Genomic DNA, 13,510 nt, shown 5'->3' on the forward strand with positions numbered 1-13,510 from the left:
AGGAAATTAGATACAAGTAGATATTGGTGTTACCTTTAACTGCTGTGCAAACTGTAACTATCCCTTTCAAGGCACAGTGACAATGTTTACTGGCTTGTTTTGTCACTCTACCCTTGCTGGTTGTATCTTTGGCTTGCTCATGTCAGAATCTAGTTTGCTTTATTGTGCAAGTCTTTGCGACAAAGGGAAGGATTTCTTACATGAGTATCTCTTTTCTAGCTCCCTGAAGAGGTATGGATCTTGAGGGCTATTGATGCTATAGCTATGAAACTTCTGGAACTGAGCACATCATTTTATTCCATGCATTTATTATTCTAAACAGGCCAGAAGGAAAGGATTATGCTCTACACTGGCTGGTTTTGGGAACGCACACGTCCGATGAACAGAACCACCTGGTTGTTGCCAGAGTCCAGATTCCCAACGATGATCAGTTCGATGCTCCGCAGTATGACAGTGAGAAAGGAGGTGGGCATTCAGCATTCTTAGATTCTGTTTTAGCAATATCATTTCTAGTTGTTCTCATAATGATATTCTGACTTTCTGTTAAATACTAAAGTGCATGGACGTATCCTTACCAGTCCACACTAATTCTAGATCATTAACTGTGACTAAAAGAGGAAACTTTGTTTCAGAAGAACTCAGGTAGCATTATGATACACAATCCCTGCTAGAATTTCTACCAGCTTTGTCAGTTGTGATAAAAGCTGGTACACATCTACCTCAAATAGAAACTAAAGCTCTGAAAGAGGATTCCAAATATCAAAAGTGTGTCACATGGTGTGAGTCTTTCCTAGGCTTTCTTGTATTTGATAGGATGCTTACCACTGTTTCTTGGAGTGGGGAAGATGCTGTGAAATGCTGCTTCAGGAGTCTAAAATAATTGATGTGCTAAACTAACATTTTCTGACAAATGTAGAGTTTGGTGGCTTTGGATCTGTGACTGGCAAAATCGAAATGGAGATTAAAATTAACCATGAAGGTGAAGTGAACCGTGCTCGTTACATGCCGCAGAATCCCTGCATAATTGCGACAAAAACACCGACTGCTGATGTGTTGGTATTTGACTACACTAAACATCCATCAAAACCAGGTGGGTCAGGCTCCTCAAAGTTAATCAAAATGCCTTTTGTTATCAAGGGCTAAGCTTGTGTTTAACTGTGATTGGGAGGATAGTTGATGGATTCTGGAATCTGAATGAGAAGGCCCATATCTTCAGTGACTTTAACTGCGTGGTTATCCTCAATATCATAAGAGAATCTTGATAGAAGTAGCAGAACCTCTGAAGAGGTTCAAATATAAAATACAGTTATTGCAACAGAAACAAAGTTCTTGGGTGATAATGATATTCTTTTGGATTGATGTGCAAGGTGATACTAATGGAAGGAATTTTCTGTCTTTCAGACCCAAGTGGAGAGTGTAATCCTGACCTTAGATTAAGAGGACACCAGAAGGAAGGCTATGGCTTATCATGGAACTCAAATTTGAGTGGACATCTTCTCAGTGCATCAGATGATCATGTAAAACCCTCATCTTTTCCCCCACTTAAAGAATCCTAACTCCTCCTAGTTTATGATGTAATAGATAATTAGAAAAAATCTGGCTTAGTGCAGCTGTGTATTGTTATGTGAGAAAGTTCTCACATATTGTAATTATGTTCCTAAAGGCTGTCAGTTGGCTTTAGGCTGTAATCAACACGTTCTTTTAAGGTTCTTGAGGAAGTAAGAACGGAATGTTTTTATAGTTGTCTGCTGGTAGAAGCCCCTTAAACTGGGTTGGATGGAGACCATAAATTAGTAAGACTCTCAAAAATTAATTGAACTAATTGCTTATAAATTTCTTTGTGAACTTTAAAAGTATAAATTACTTTTGTGACCTTACAAGTAACCCGTGGACCTTGAACTTACAGAAAACTGATTGATAACTTAGCTCTCTTCTCACTTATGGCACATTAAGTGTTTCTTTTCAAAAACAAAGAACTGCTTCAGTTTCTCTCTCTGCTTATAGGTAGAGTGTGATTGATTATTTTTTGAAAGATGATACATTCAGAGTCTGCATTTCAATAGAATGTAACTTACTTACAGACAGTGTGTTTATGGGATATAAGTGCTGGACCAAAAGAAGGCAAGATTGTGGATGCAAAAACCATCTTTACTGGGCACTCTGCAGTAGTAGAAGATGTGGCATGGCATCTGCTCCATGAATCTCTGTTTGGATCTGTAGCGGATGATCAGAAGCTTATGATGTAAGTTGGGGTTAGGAGGTTTTTACATAGTGCCTTCTGTGTGCTGCTGGTGTACCTAGTGCAGAGCACTTGGATTAAAAAAAAAAAATCTGAGTTTTGGAATCATTTCATGTAGCCCTTTTAGGCAATTAACTACAGTAGTGGTGCTGAATCACTGAAATCTACATGCTATTTAATGTTTCCACCTCATTTGAAAAGAAGATGTAACTAATATCTATGTCAGCTTACTGGTGTGAGCTGCTCATGTACAACAGACACAAAATACGGAAGGTTTTGGAATGAAAACTGTAGCTTCAGAGTTGGATTTAGTAATAATGTTGTCTACTTATATTAAGGTGTAGTGAAAAAGAACCTCCTGTAAAAACTTATGTTTATTTGCTCTCCCTCTTTCCTCCTTGTCCCTAACCCTTCCCCAAACTCTCCACTGCAACAGTTGGGACACAAGATCTAATGCCACATCCAAGCCAAGTCATTCCATAGATGCTCATACAGCTGAGGTCAACTGTCTGTCCTTCAATCCTTACAGCGAGTTCATTCTGGCAACTGGTTCTGCTGACAAGGTTTTTACTCATGTATAGTTTAAATTCTGAAATATTCTAGATGAAAGCCATTATAATAAAAACAATTTCTTGTTACTTCTGTCTGCCAGACGGTGGCTCTATGGGATCTTCGAAACTTGAAGTTGAAACTCCATTCTTTTGAGTCTCATAAAGATGAGATTTTTCAGGTGGGTAAACTTCTCACAACCTGTAGAAAAAAAACGAGAAGAGTACTGACTTGGAGAAGAACCTGTAGATTTGTGTTCTTGTAACACAAATAAGTCCGTTGAACCAAAATTCCTTACTTTATGTTTAACAATTACAGACAGTAGCATACAGTTTCTTTCTGGCTTTCCCCACTTGACTTTGAGGCAAGTAGTCAACAACTGACTGCTAAAAAAATACTGGGCTTTTGCAAGTACCTTCAGTACAGGTAGAAGGTTTCTCTAAAATGATGTGCTATAGAGAGGACTTGGGTTCAAACCTAATTTTGTGAATTCCGCCTTTTTAGTTAGATGCAAGTAACAGTGATTTTTTTAGACATTTCATAACATATGGTAAATCTGTAACAGTGAAATAACATCTTCTCAGTTTGAGAAATCTTAAGACTTGAAAACAGTCTATTTGAGCTATTGGATATCCTTTGTGCTGGAAAAAAATGACTTATGGAGTATAGTTGTTGAAAATTAGAGGCCATGGTTCTGGTTATTCAGGTTATGCTTTAGAAATCAGTAGCTGCTTCTCTTAAGTTGTTTTCTTTCAATAGGTTCACTGGTCTCCTCATAATGAAACAATCCTTGCTTCAAGTGGTACTGATCGTCGGCTTAATGTATGGGATCTAAGGTGAAGAGCAGTTTCTTTCTGTTAGTATATATGAACAGATGGCAAAAGAAAAAGGGCTGCAGGCCTGCATTATTTGGCAGATTTGGTTTGTGCTGTTCTCTAGCCCTCCTTGTTTGCCTACCTCATGCCTGGTCTTTTGTGTATAAATAGAAACAGAACAGTTCATCTAATGTTACTTGTCCTTCAGGATTTCTTGCTAATAGAATTGTTAGTAATAAGTGACTTCTGCCTCCATGTGTTTCACAAGTTAAGATTCCATTTCAGTACTGACAGTGCTAAACAGCTGATGTTTTATACCTGAGGCTTATAGTTATTTCACACTGTGAAAAACCGATAGCAAAAGCAAATACTGGAAACAAAGGCCAGGAACTGTTCAGTTAGGCAGATATAGAATGCAATTGTCATTAATAATAAGTATGAACTATTTTCTTACAGTAAAATTGGAGAAGAGCAGTCTGCAGAGGATGCAGAAGATGGGCCTCCTGAGCTGCTGGTACACTTTTGTTCAGGTTTCAGTGTGCTGACATGTTGTGTGGCAGCATGATGCCCCGGCACTGTGCTGCTAAAACTGCAGCAGTTCATAAATCTTTTCACCTCCCTGTTTTCCAATCCATTGCTCTAACTTGCTGTAGGCTTCCTCTGTTCAATTCTGAAGGTTTCCCCATTTCCTATGTAACTCTGGAAATGCTCTTAGAGGTAATCAGTAGGAAACATGGCTGGATTTCACAGCCCAACCTTCTGTGAAGAGGCACCGTTTTGAGGATGTCATTTGTTGCTATAATAATACAGTCTCAGATGCTCTCTCAGCAACTGCATCTGTGTCCATAAGCAATGAATGGGAAGTGGTTTCACACACACCTTCCTTATGTCTGTATTATGAACCTCTAGTAGCAAGTGTTTCTGTGTGTAGTCATTAGCATGATGAATTTAACTTCAGAATCTTGGGTTTTAACAGATTTCTCTAGAGTTGAAATGGCTTACTGAAGCTTGTGGGTTTTTTAACAGTTTATTCATGGAGGACACACTGCCAAAATTTCAGACTTCAGTTGGAATCCTAATGAGCCCTGGGTAATCTGTTCTGTATCAGAGGACAACATAATGCAGATATGGCAAATGGTGAGTGTCACAAAAGCTCCTGAGTTGCTCTGAAGCTTGTTGCATAAATGAAACTGAAAAGCTGCTTCTTCTTAGAGCAGCTTGTGACTTCAAGGACTGAAAGTACTGTCCCCTGTTACTCTCCAGTCAAACAATGCAAGACTTTAAAAAGAAAACCAAGACTAAAACAACTTGAATAAATGCAACTGCTAGTTAATTCTTGAGTCCAAGTCTTAGGTACTAGTTAATATTAAGAATAAATGTGGCAGTTGCAAACTTATAGCCAATATTAGCCAAGACTTCCTTTTTTTCTCCCCTCCCCCATATGTTGGCTGTGAAGCAAGATGTCTTTTAACTCACCTATTAGTTCAGATTACTTTACATTATAGGAGACTGATCAGCTATCTTATAAATGGGGAATAAAGTAATTAGGGAATAAATTAAGTTAAAAAATTGTAGTGGACTTAAATGTGTGTCACAAGTCAGGCTTCTGCTTTTTTAATACCTCTTGTTTTGTGTGCTCAGGCTGAGGTTGAAATAATTCCATATAAAATGTTCAGAGTAAGGCTAGTGGTTAAATAGCTAATGATTATGATGTTGAAATAGAACAGTGCAAGAAGGCAACTGCCAAAATGTAGCCACTGTGTGCACATTCCTAAATTTGGCTGCCCTTCAAGAAAAGGCAGGAAGAAGGTCCCTTCAAGGAGGGGATGATGGCTGTGCCACCTTGGTATTATCAAAGTTTTTTCTATATGAAGTTTAGAAGATTGTTTAAAAATGATTGTGTCTACCAGTTGTCATGTAATGTTTTGTGTCTTCAGGCAGAGAACATTTACAATGACGAAGACCCAGATATAGCAGCAGCTGAACTGGAGGGTCAAGGAATATAACTTGTCTTTCTCAAGGAGCTACTGGGAGTGACATAATAATATAATTCAACTACTGTATACATAAAACAAAGCCCCTAAGAAAAACCAAAATAAAACAAAATAAACAAGCACTGGGCAGAAGCATTACATCAAAGCAAGAATATTCTTAATTGGGTAAAAAAAGCTTGTATAGTCAAATTGTCGTGGGATACCCTTGGTTATTTGCGCACTTTGAGCTGTTGTACAGCAAATAGCTTTAGAGAAAGTAAGAATGACTTAATAACTATGTCTATATTTTTAAACAAACTTAGTTGGTTCCTGTAAATAAGACAGTCAAATCCTCACTCTTCACACAAACAAAGTGTACCCCCCCCTTTTTATTAATATGTAAAAAGAGCTTTTTGCTTTTACACACCACTTTTGGATTGGCTTTGCATAAATAAAATTTATTAAAAAAAAATTGATGTGTTTAATGTGCATTGGCATAAGGTGAACACCTTTGTGCCTGAATATAATTTATCTGCTGCATGGTGATAAAGGTATGTGTTTTTCTAGTTTATAACTTATCCTACAATTAAATGTCTGGAATGATGAGAGTTGTCTTGATGCAAAAAAAAAAATTGGAATAGGTAATTTGACTCCTTCACAAAGAGAATGGGTATAGGAAGAGGTCTAGGGAATCCATGGGCATGTCCAGTAAATCTCCTGTGAAGTTCAAGTATAAATCTTGAACAGAAGCAAATAACTTCTTTGGGTTTGGGTGGTTAGTGGTTTAGTTTTGTTTGTTGGTTTTTGTTAGTATTTTTGGTGGGTTTTGTCTGTGTGCGTGTGTTGTGGGGTTTTTTGAGTGGTGGTGGAAGCATGCCCTTCGATATTTTCTTGTCATAGATGCTAAGGTGCCAGTGCCCTCTCAGTGAATTGGTGTCACCTGTATTTGGTTAGAGCCCCCTTGTAGCTTTTTTTTTTTGATTAAAATTAAGTGAGGCAATTGGGCAGGTGTCTAAAATACATTAATATTTGAACAAATACAAGAGAAACATACAGTTTGCTTCTAAACCTCTGGCTGACTGAAAAGGTGAGGACTTTGGACTGTGTAGAAGTAAAATTTCTCCATATTTATTATGGACCTACAGAGAAGTTATGGATTACCTTGGGAGCTGTCAGTTAGACAAATCTAAGTCAGCATCTAACTGGAGTTTAAATTAAAGCTCTTAGTTACTTAAGACAGGTCTTAATAAATGAATTTCTGACTGTCCTGATCTTCCTGCTCAAGCTGAAAAAGGAGATGACTGTGGTGACTGATACTGGAAATGTGATTTTTGTTGTTCAAAATGTTATTCTCTTGACACATACCTTGCTTTCTTCTCCACGGAATTGTAGCAAGTTAGTAGGCTACTAGACTCAAGCTGCATGTCTGAAGCTTCCTCTACTGTGTCTGACTGGGATGGAGTGCATGTCCATCCCAGAAGTGTATGTGGTGCTGGATGTTGTTTGGATTTATGGCTAGAATGGTGTTGATAAGGCACCTGTGTCTTGGCTCTTGCTGGGCAGTGCTGGCACACCACACCATGCAGGCTGGGGCTAGGCATGAGGTGGGGAGGAGACACAGCAGGGACAGCTGACCCAAACTGTCCAAAGGGATATTCCTTGCTTTTTAGGATGAAGGGGGCCTTTTGTGGTGGCCATTGCTTGGATGCTGATAGGCCCTTGGCCTGTTTCTGGGAGGTAGCAAGTGGTTTCACTCCCCCCTCACCCACCTATGAAACCGTCTTCCATCTGTACCCATGAGATTTTCTTCCTATTCTCTCCCCCACCCTCCTGGGGAAATGGAAGTGACAGCAGGTGATAAGCACTAAACATGCTGAGTTCAGAGATGGTTTTTGGTCAGGCCCTATATGCCTTTGACAGTCATTCTGACACATGCAGCTCTTGAAAAGTAGAAAATGAAGATATCAAAGACCTGACTTACTGGAAAAACGAAAGTGCTTCCCAGAGAGCACATTGGTGGCTCCTCCTGGTACAGATAGAGCAGTAGTCTCTTACGCAACCCCTCCTGATGCTGGTATTTGTCAGTGCTCACTTCAAGGAGACCTACTGGCTGCTTGGCACCAGCACATACAGCACAGCTCATCCCTAATTGGTGATTCCAGCGTTGTGTGTCTGTTGTGGTTGGGGTTGTTCACTCAAGTCTTCTTACTGCCTCACTAACTGAACGGGAGTGGGAAGGTGGAGTGTACTACTTGCAGTGCTCTTCTCATTGCTTTTCTTATGCTACTTATTTTTAATTTCCTGCCTGATGTTACTAGGACCCCCCTTGCTTTGTAGGCACTGAGTCACCATGCAAAGACTTGTGTCTCTCCACATCTTTTTAAGAATGGTTCCTATTAAAGTGATGCAGGTAGGTGCAAAAGAATTTGAACATTCCCCTGGAAGGTTGAGATGCTGTTGGAGTTCAGGAGGTAGGTGGCTGCTGGGCAGAATGTGCTAAACAGCATGAAAGATCAAACCTGCCAAAGGACAATGTGGCCATTACTTGATTAACAACAATTTAAAAAAAACCCTCTAATCAGCATGCAATCTTCAACAACTAGAATATAATCAAAATCTCTCTACTACACATCAATATAGCATCATCACAAACTTAGCTCTACTCTTAGTACTTAACTTACATTACTATAGCCTTACTTTCTACAATGGTACAGTCTGTGTTTTGTCTGGAAAACTCTTTCTGTTACAACAAGCATCATGGCTCTTATCTCTTTTTATCTCGATGGATTGCAACCATCCTCTGCTACCAAAAAAATGTCATGGTTTGAGAGCCTCAAAAATCTAATTCCCTAGTCCTAGCCCCCTGTCACATCTCAATCCAATGTGAGATGGGTTTTCCAGACAAACACACAAGACTCAAAATAGGGGGAAAGGGAACATATTACAATGACTGTACAAATAAATAAATATTATAATACATTATACACACGATCTCAACTATCTCTACCATGACATAAGTATTTACAATGGATCAGAGCTCTTCTTCCCTCCAAATAAAAGTCCAGGAGGGAAGAAGGACAGATCCCTTCTAGTCTCTCAGCAGCGGTATCTTCTGAGGCAGCAGGTTTTCTTCTTCTCATGCATGCAGCAGCTGATAGCTGGATCTCTGCCAGCACTCATGAGGGGGGTATCCAAGCCCCCTCGGCCCCGTCGTCTCCAAGCGAGGGGTCTTCCGTGGGCCACGTTCACCCCAGACAAAGGTTGTTCCACCACGGTCATATCATGAGCACAGGGGGTCTTCGTGACAGCCTGGTATCTCCAGGGGACTCAAGCCCCTTGCAGAGCTTCTGTGCCCTGCCTCAAGATGGCTGCGAGCTTCTTTGTAGCTTGCAGCAAGGGAGGGCCTCAAGATCAACCTCCTACACACCATCCTGGCTGAGCTCTCAGGACAACTGAGCTTCTTAGCTCCTTTACTCCATTTAGGACTTCTAATCAGTAAGAGTCCACCCCCCTCCATTTTGGAGGGACCTCAAAGAAAGTTTAGGGGAGTTTTGCAGTTCTTACCCCCAAACTTTCTCTCTGTAGAACTTAGTTCTGTTCTCTGCTGCTGTTCTTTCTCTCTCAGCTTGCAGAAGTTCTGTCTGCTTTGCTGCATGTTTTGTTTGCTGCTCCCTTATCTTTTGGCTCTGTGCTGCCGCTTTTCCTCTGGTCAATGCTGGCTGCTGCTACCCCTGCCGCTGCCCACGGTGGAGAAACATCTCCCTGCTTAACTAAAGATACTTAGCCCAGTCTAACACTGTTCCAAGTCTCTGCAGTCCCCCCCCCCCCAGGGGCTCTTGCCCTTTTCTGCTGGTGGCTTTCACATGGCTACCTTCTTCTCCAACCAGACCACCACTCCTCTCTTCTGGTCTGGTTGTGGTATGTTTATATTTTGCAGGAGTGCAGATTGGTTCAAATCTCAAGTGTCACCACCCCCTGGGGGTTACCACTTTCTTAGCTTCAGGGGGAAAACCTGGTTCAAACCACTGCACCATGCTCTGGTCCAGCTGGTATTTTTGGGTGTAAAAACACTAAGATGCCATGCACGGGAAGTGCGGTGTTTAAAGTCACCACAGTCATCCTGTCACTCTTATGCCCTTGTGAAAAGTCTCTCTTTGACACTGACACTGTGAATAGTTTGTTGGTGTTGTTGAGTTTCTTTACTGAAACACCAGGAGCTCAGATGTGGAGCTGTATGGGTCACTCATCTGTGGTACCTTGAATGTCCCACAAAGTCCTGCTGCTTCCCCATGGAGCACAGAGGAGCTGGGTCCTAGGGATGCAGCCAGTACCTGCTCTTACAGCCAAAAGGCAGCAGGATGGTTAATTTATTATGGAACAAAATAAGAGCGTAATTTCATTTACTGCAGCACTTTAAACTACAAGTACCATTAATACAACTTCTGCAATGCTTTATTTTCCCTGGGTCTGAATTGTCTTTCTCAAGACCTGTGTAAACACACAGCTTCCTTCAGTAGCAGCAACTTCACAGCTGCCTTTTTTAGGCAGCTCTAGGACAGCTCAGTCTCACAACCAGTATTTAATTAGGAGAGCCTACATCTTGTTGGCTTAAAGCTTTTTGTTACTGAGTGAGAATGTGTTGCCGGGACCAATATGTTTTTTAATTTGCAAATCATTTTTTTAAATACTTTTATTGCCTGAGTAGCATGTTTGTGAAAAGTTGGAAGATCATTTTTAAGGCTTTTTGGCTGAGTGCCTTAAGATTTCGATGTTAAAAACTGGTGCCCCCCACAGGAAGTAGGTAACTGCTTATGCAGTGCTGTTCATTAGTAGTAAATATAATGTAAATTGAAGTTTTTTTAAAAAAAGTAATAAAACAGTCAACCTGAACAACACCTTCAGCAAGATATTTATTTATAGGATTCGTCAACAGTTACTTTAGGTGTGCTTACATAGTACTTATGGAGCATACTTGGTTCAATGCATTATTCCTGCACGTTAGTACGTGCTGGGGAGAGGAAACAGCATCAGGCTTTTAATCCACTGGCCTTTCTTTTCAAGGGAACTGTGTACAGGAGTTTTGGGACCTCCCTTTTTGTTTTGGTTCTTGCCAGAACAATGGTTATAATAAAAAACTACAGAAGGTAATTTAAATTGAAAAACCCTGCCAATTTAGGGTGATTTCTCAACACCTATGTATTAGATGCAATTTTTCAGCATAAAAGGTATTTTTTCTCTCCAAGATTTTCAGCCTGCACCAAGGAAATCTAAATTCTTTCATCTTTGTATTGAAATACAATATGAATGACAGTGAAACCATAAACTGTATTTTAAACCTGATATTTTATTTCAACAGATGTGTTTTTCTGGAAGTTGAATGATAAAAATCTTCAGCCATGCTCTCCCATCAGACCATGGCTGTACTTCTGGAGAGCAGCACTCTCGCACTGTGGCAGCCTGGTCTTTTATTGCTAATAAAGCCAAAGGCCATTACTAGTGTGCATCACAAATTTTTGTTCCCGTTCTAAGAACATTTCTGCATTTTGCTTCATTGTGACAAAAAGCATTCCAGTGTTTTTCCTTTACTGTGTACGAAGAACTGCATTTGCTTTTGTAGCGTGCAAGACCCTTGAGAGCATTAACTGTTGCAATTTTTTCTACCTGGCTTATCCTGTTACCCATACTATACTTTATTATTATTATCCATGTGCACACGATGCCTTTTCATTTCAGTACTGAAACAGCTGAACAAAGCAGTGTAAACTCTCTATAGGGAACAAGTATTTAAGTCAACACCCAGTTTCACCTGTTGCTTCTCGGTCACTGGGAAGTCCAGTGTGGTAGATCCTTCATAATTCTCCCAACATCAGCTTCTGTCCTGTGAATTTCCAACCCAGATAGTCAAACATGTATACTATTCAACTACACTGTTCAACTATTCATCCCCTTTTGGATCTTTCCTTTAAAACATCAACTGTGCACAAAATCCATATCCCGGAGAAAAGGGTTAGAAGAGTCAGTAACCAGCTGGCAGGGAACAGCAGATGTGCAATCAAAGCCAGCAAAAGCTCTGATGAGCAGGATTTATGAAACAGACATGACCAAAATCAAATGGTTTTATACGAATATAAGTGTGTATGTAGGGAAACCAACCAACCAACTCCAGCATATTACAAGGGTTAAATACCAATATAGTACCTTGGACTTGGCAGAACTGAGGTAGTTATTTTGACCCTTAACACCAGGCCATAAATTCGGTGGAAGTGACAGTGAACTACACCAGTATGAAGTATCTGTCACATGCATGTAGTTAAATAAAGTTTAAAAATGAGTGACTTAAAATTCATCTCCTCAGCTTGAACAAATATCACAAGATATAACAGGTTATTTAAATTGAGAGGGTATTTAAATAGAGCCTCTAAGAGGTTACTTTCTTGAAGCAGAGCTGTAGGAGCAGCATTCTTGGCACAGTCTGGAATCACACAAAGGCCTGCTTCAACTGTCGCAGTCCATGAGACAGGCACACCCCAGATCCCTGTTTGAACAAGAAATCCAAAACAATATGCGACCTCAAAACTAAAAGATAATGAACAGTTTTAAAGGAAATTAAAGTCTTCACAGGCAGCACAATATTCTTAAATTACTTAAAAGTTCAGGCTAGATGGGTGCCAGAGTCAACAAGATCCATAAAAGCTAGCACAGTTAGATGGGACCGAGTTAGGCTGTTAGAAGGAAATACAACCTTCCTTCAAGAAGAAATGTCTAAACAGGAGGAAGAAGGTGAATTATCAAAATTTAAATGTAAAACATAACACACAAACAAAACAAAACCAGAAAAAAACCAAAAAGTACCTGTGAGGAATAACTTTCTAAAGGCCTAAAAGCAAGTATCTTTGAGTACATCAAACATGTGCCTGTCTGCCAGGGAGCTGATGCCCTGGCAGCTAGGCTGGAGGGCTCAGAATGCAGCTGGTGAAAGAGGTTCTCCCCTCAGACCTAATCTACACAAGAGAAGTACAGCTCAACGTGTGTGTGCATGTGCATTAACAGGAGAGACTTAGCAGCTGATGAAAAAGGAAAAAGCCAAAATCCCACGCTATTAACTGCAAACAAATTTCCCTCTGGCAAAAGCTTGCAAATATGACCTGTTTTCATAAGGAACTTAGGAAGACTGGGGAGATCCAAGGAAGTAACAAGAGATTTGACTCCAGTATCAGCATACACTGAAAGAAAGGAGAGAAAAAGAGGTGCTTACACAGGAGCAGAAACAGCATCTTTTGAGGAGGCAAGTCTGTGATGTGAGGGAATACTCTGAAGTACAAGTAGAGCATCTAAGACCAGGCAGTGTACTTGGATTTCCAAAATACTTGGCACAGCTCTACAAATGTCTCAGGGCTAGGACCTACGTTGCTCACCTTTAACACAACAGTTATCTTCAAACAAGTTAACAAGTTTTTTTCAATTAAAAAATTAATACTATCTTCAAAGAGTCAGAGAGACATCAGAGTATGTTTTTGTAGAGCAGTTCTAAATGCTACCTAGAAAAAACAGACACAAAGGAAAACTGAACTCAAAACCAGTTCCAAAACAAAACCAAGTTTAGGGAAGTTGTAAACATTACGGATTATGCCAAAAAAGGCAAACAGAACACTTTTTAGTATTAGGAAACTGTGAGGGAACGTACATTAGTAACAAATGGCCCCACATAGTATGACAGAATGGGGAGCACTTGATGAACTTACTGAAAAAACTGATTTTTAACATAAAATCCCATATTTTTCACAGTGCACCAATTGAACTATGATAGTTAAATTCTGGGAGACAGAAGGCCTGAGCAGAATTCAAAGCAGGCAAGTGCAGTAGATCCAGCCAGAGCTTCTGCCCTCTGTGGTCTGACTGACCCTCATCTTAGGACACTGCCAAGGTGAGGTGAG

General features: G+C 40.1%; 1 protein-coding gene across 1 annotated transcript in view; it reads left to right on the forward strand.

The window, feature by feature from the left end:
- RBBP7 (RB binding protein 7, chromatin remodeling factor) overlaps positions 1–6,143 on the forward strand; it is an 8,308-nt gene extending 2,165 nt beyond the window's left edge. The window contains exons 3-12 of the mRNA XM_051795044.1: positions 323–465; positions 917–1,090; positions 1,402–1,517; positions 2,082–2,242; positions 2,676–2,802; positions 2,892–2,969; positions 3,548–3,624; positions 4,060–4,117; positions 4,630–4,740; positions 5,541–6,143. Coding sequence (XP_051651004.1) covers positions 323–465; positions 917–1,090; positions 1,402–1,517; positions 2,082–2,242; positions 2,676–2,802; positions 2,892–2,969; positions 3,548–3,624; positions 4,060–4,117; positions 4,630–4,740; positions 5,541–5,609 — 1,114 coding nt within the window. The 3' untranslated portion in view covers positions 5,610–6,143. The remainder of the gene's footprint in view (positions 1–322; positions 466–916; positions 1,091–1,401; positions 1,518–2,081; positions 2,243–2,675; positions 2,803–2,891; positions 2,970–3,547; positions 3,625–4,059; positions 4,118–4,629; positions 4,741–5,540) is intronic.
- The last annotated feature ends 7,367 nt before the right edge of the window (positions 6,144–13,510 follow it).

The sequence above is a fragment of the Manacus candei genome, unplaced genomic scaffold, assembly GCF_025592945.1.
Source record: "Manacus candei isolate 608988 ecotype Guabito, Panama unplaced genomic scaffold, ASM2559294v1 h1tg000041l, whole genome shotgun sequence".
Taxonomy (NCBI): Eukaryota; Metazoa; Chordata; class Aves; order Passeriformes; family Pipridae; genus Manacus; species Manacus candei.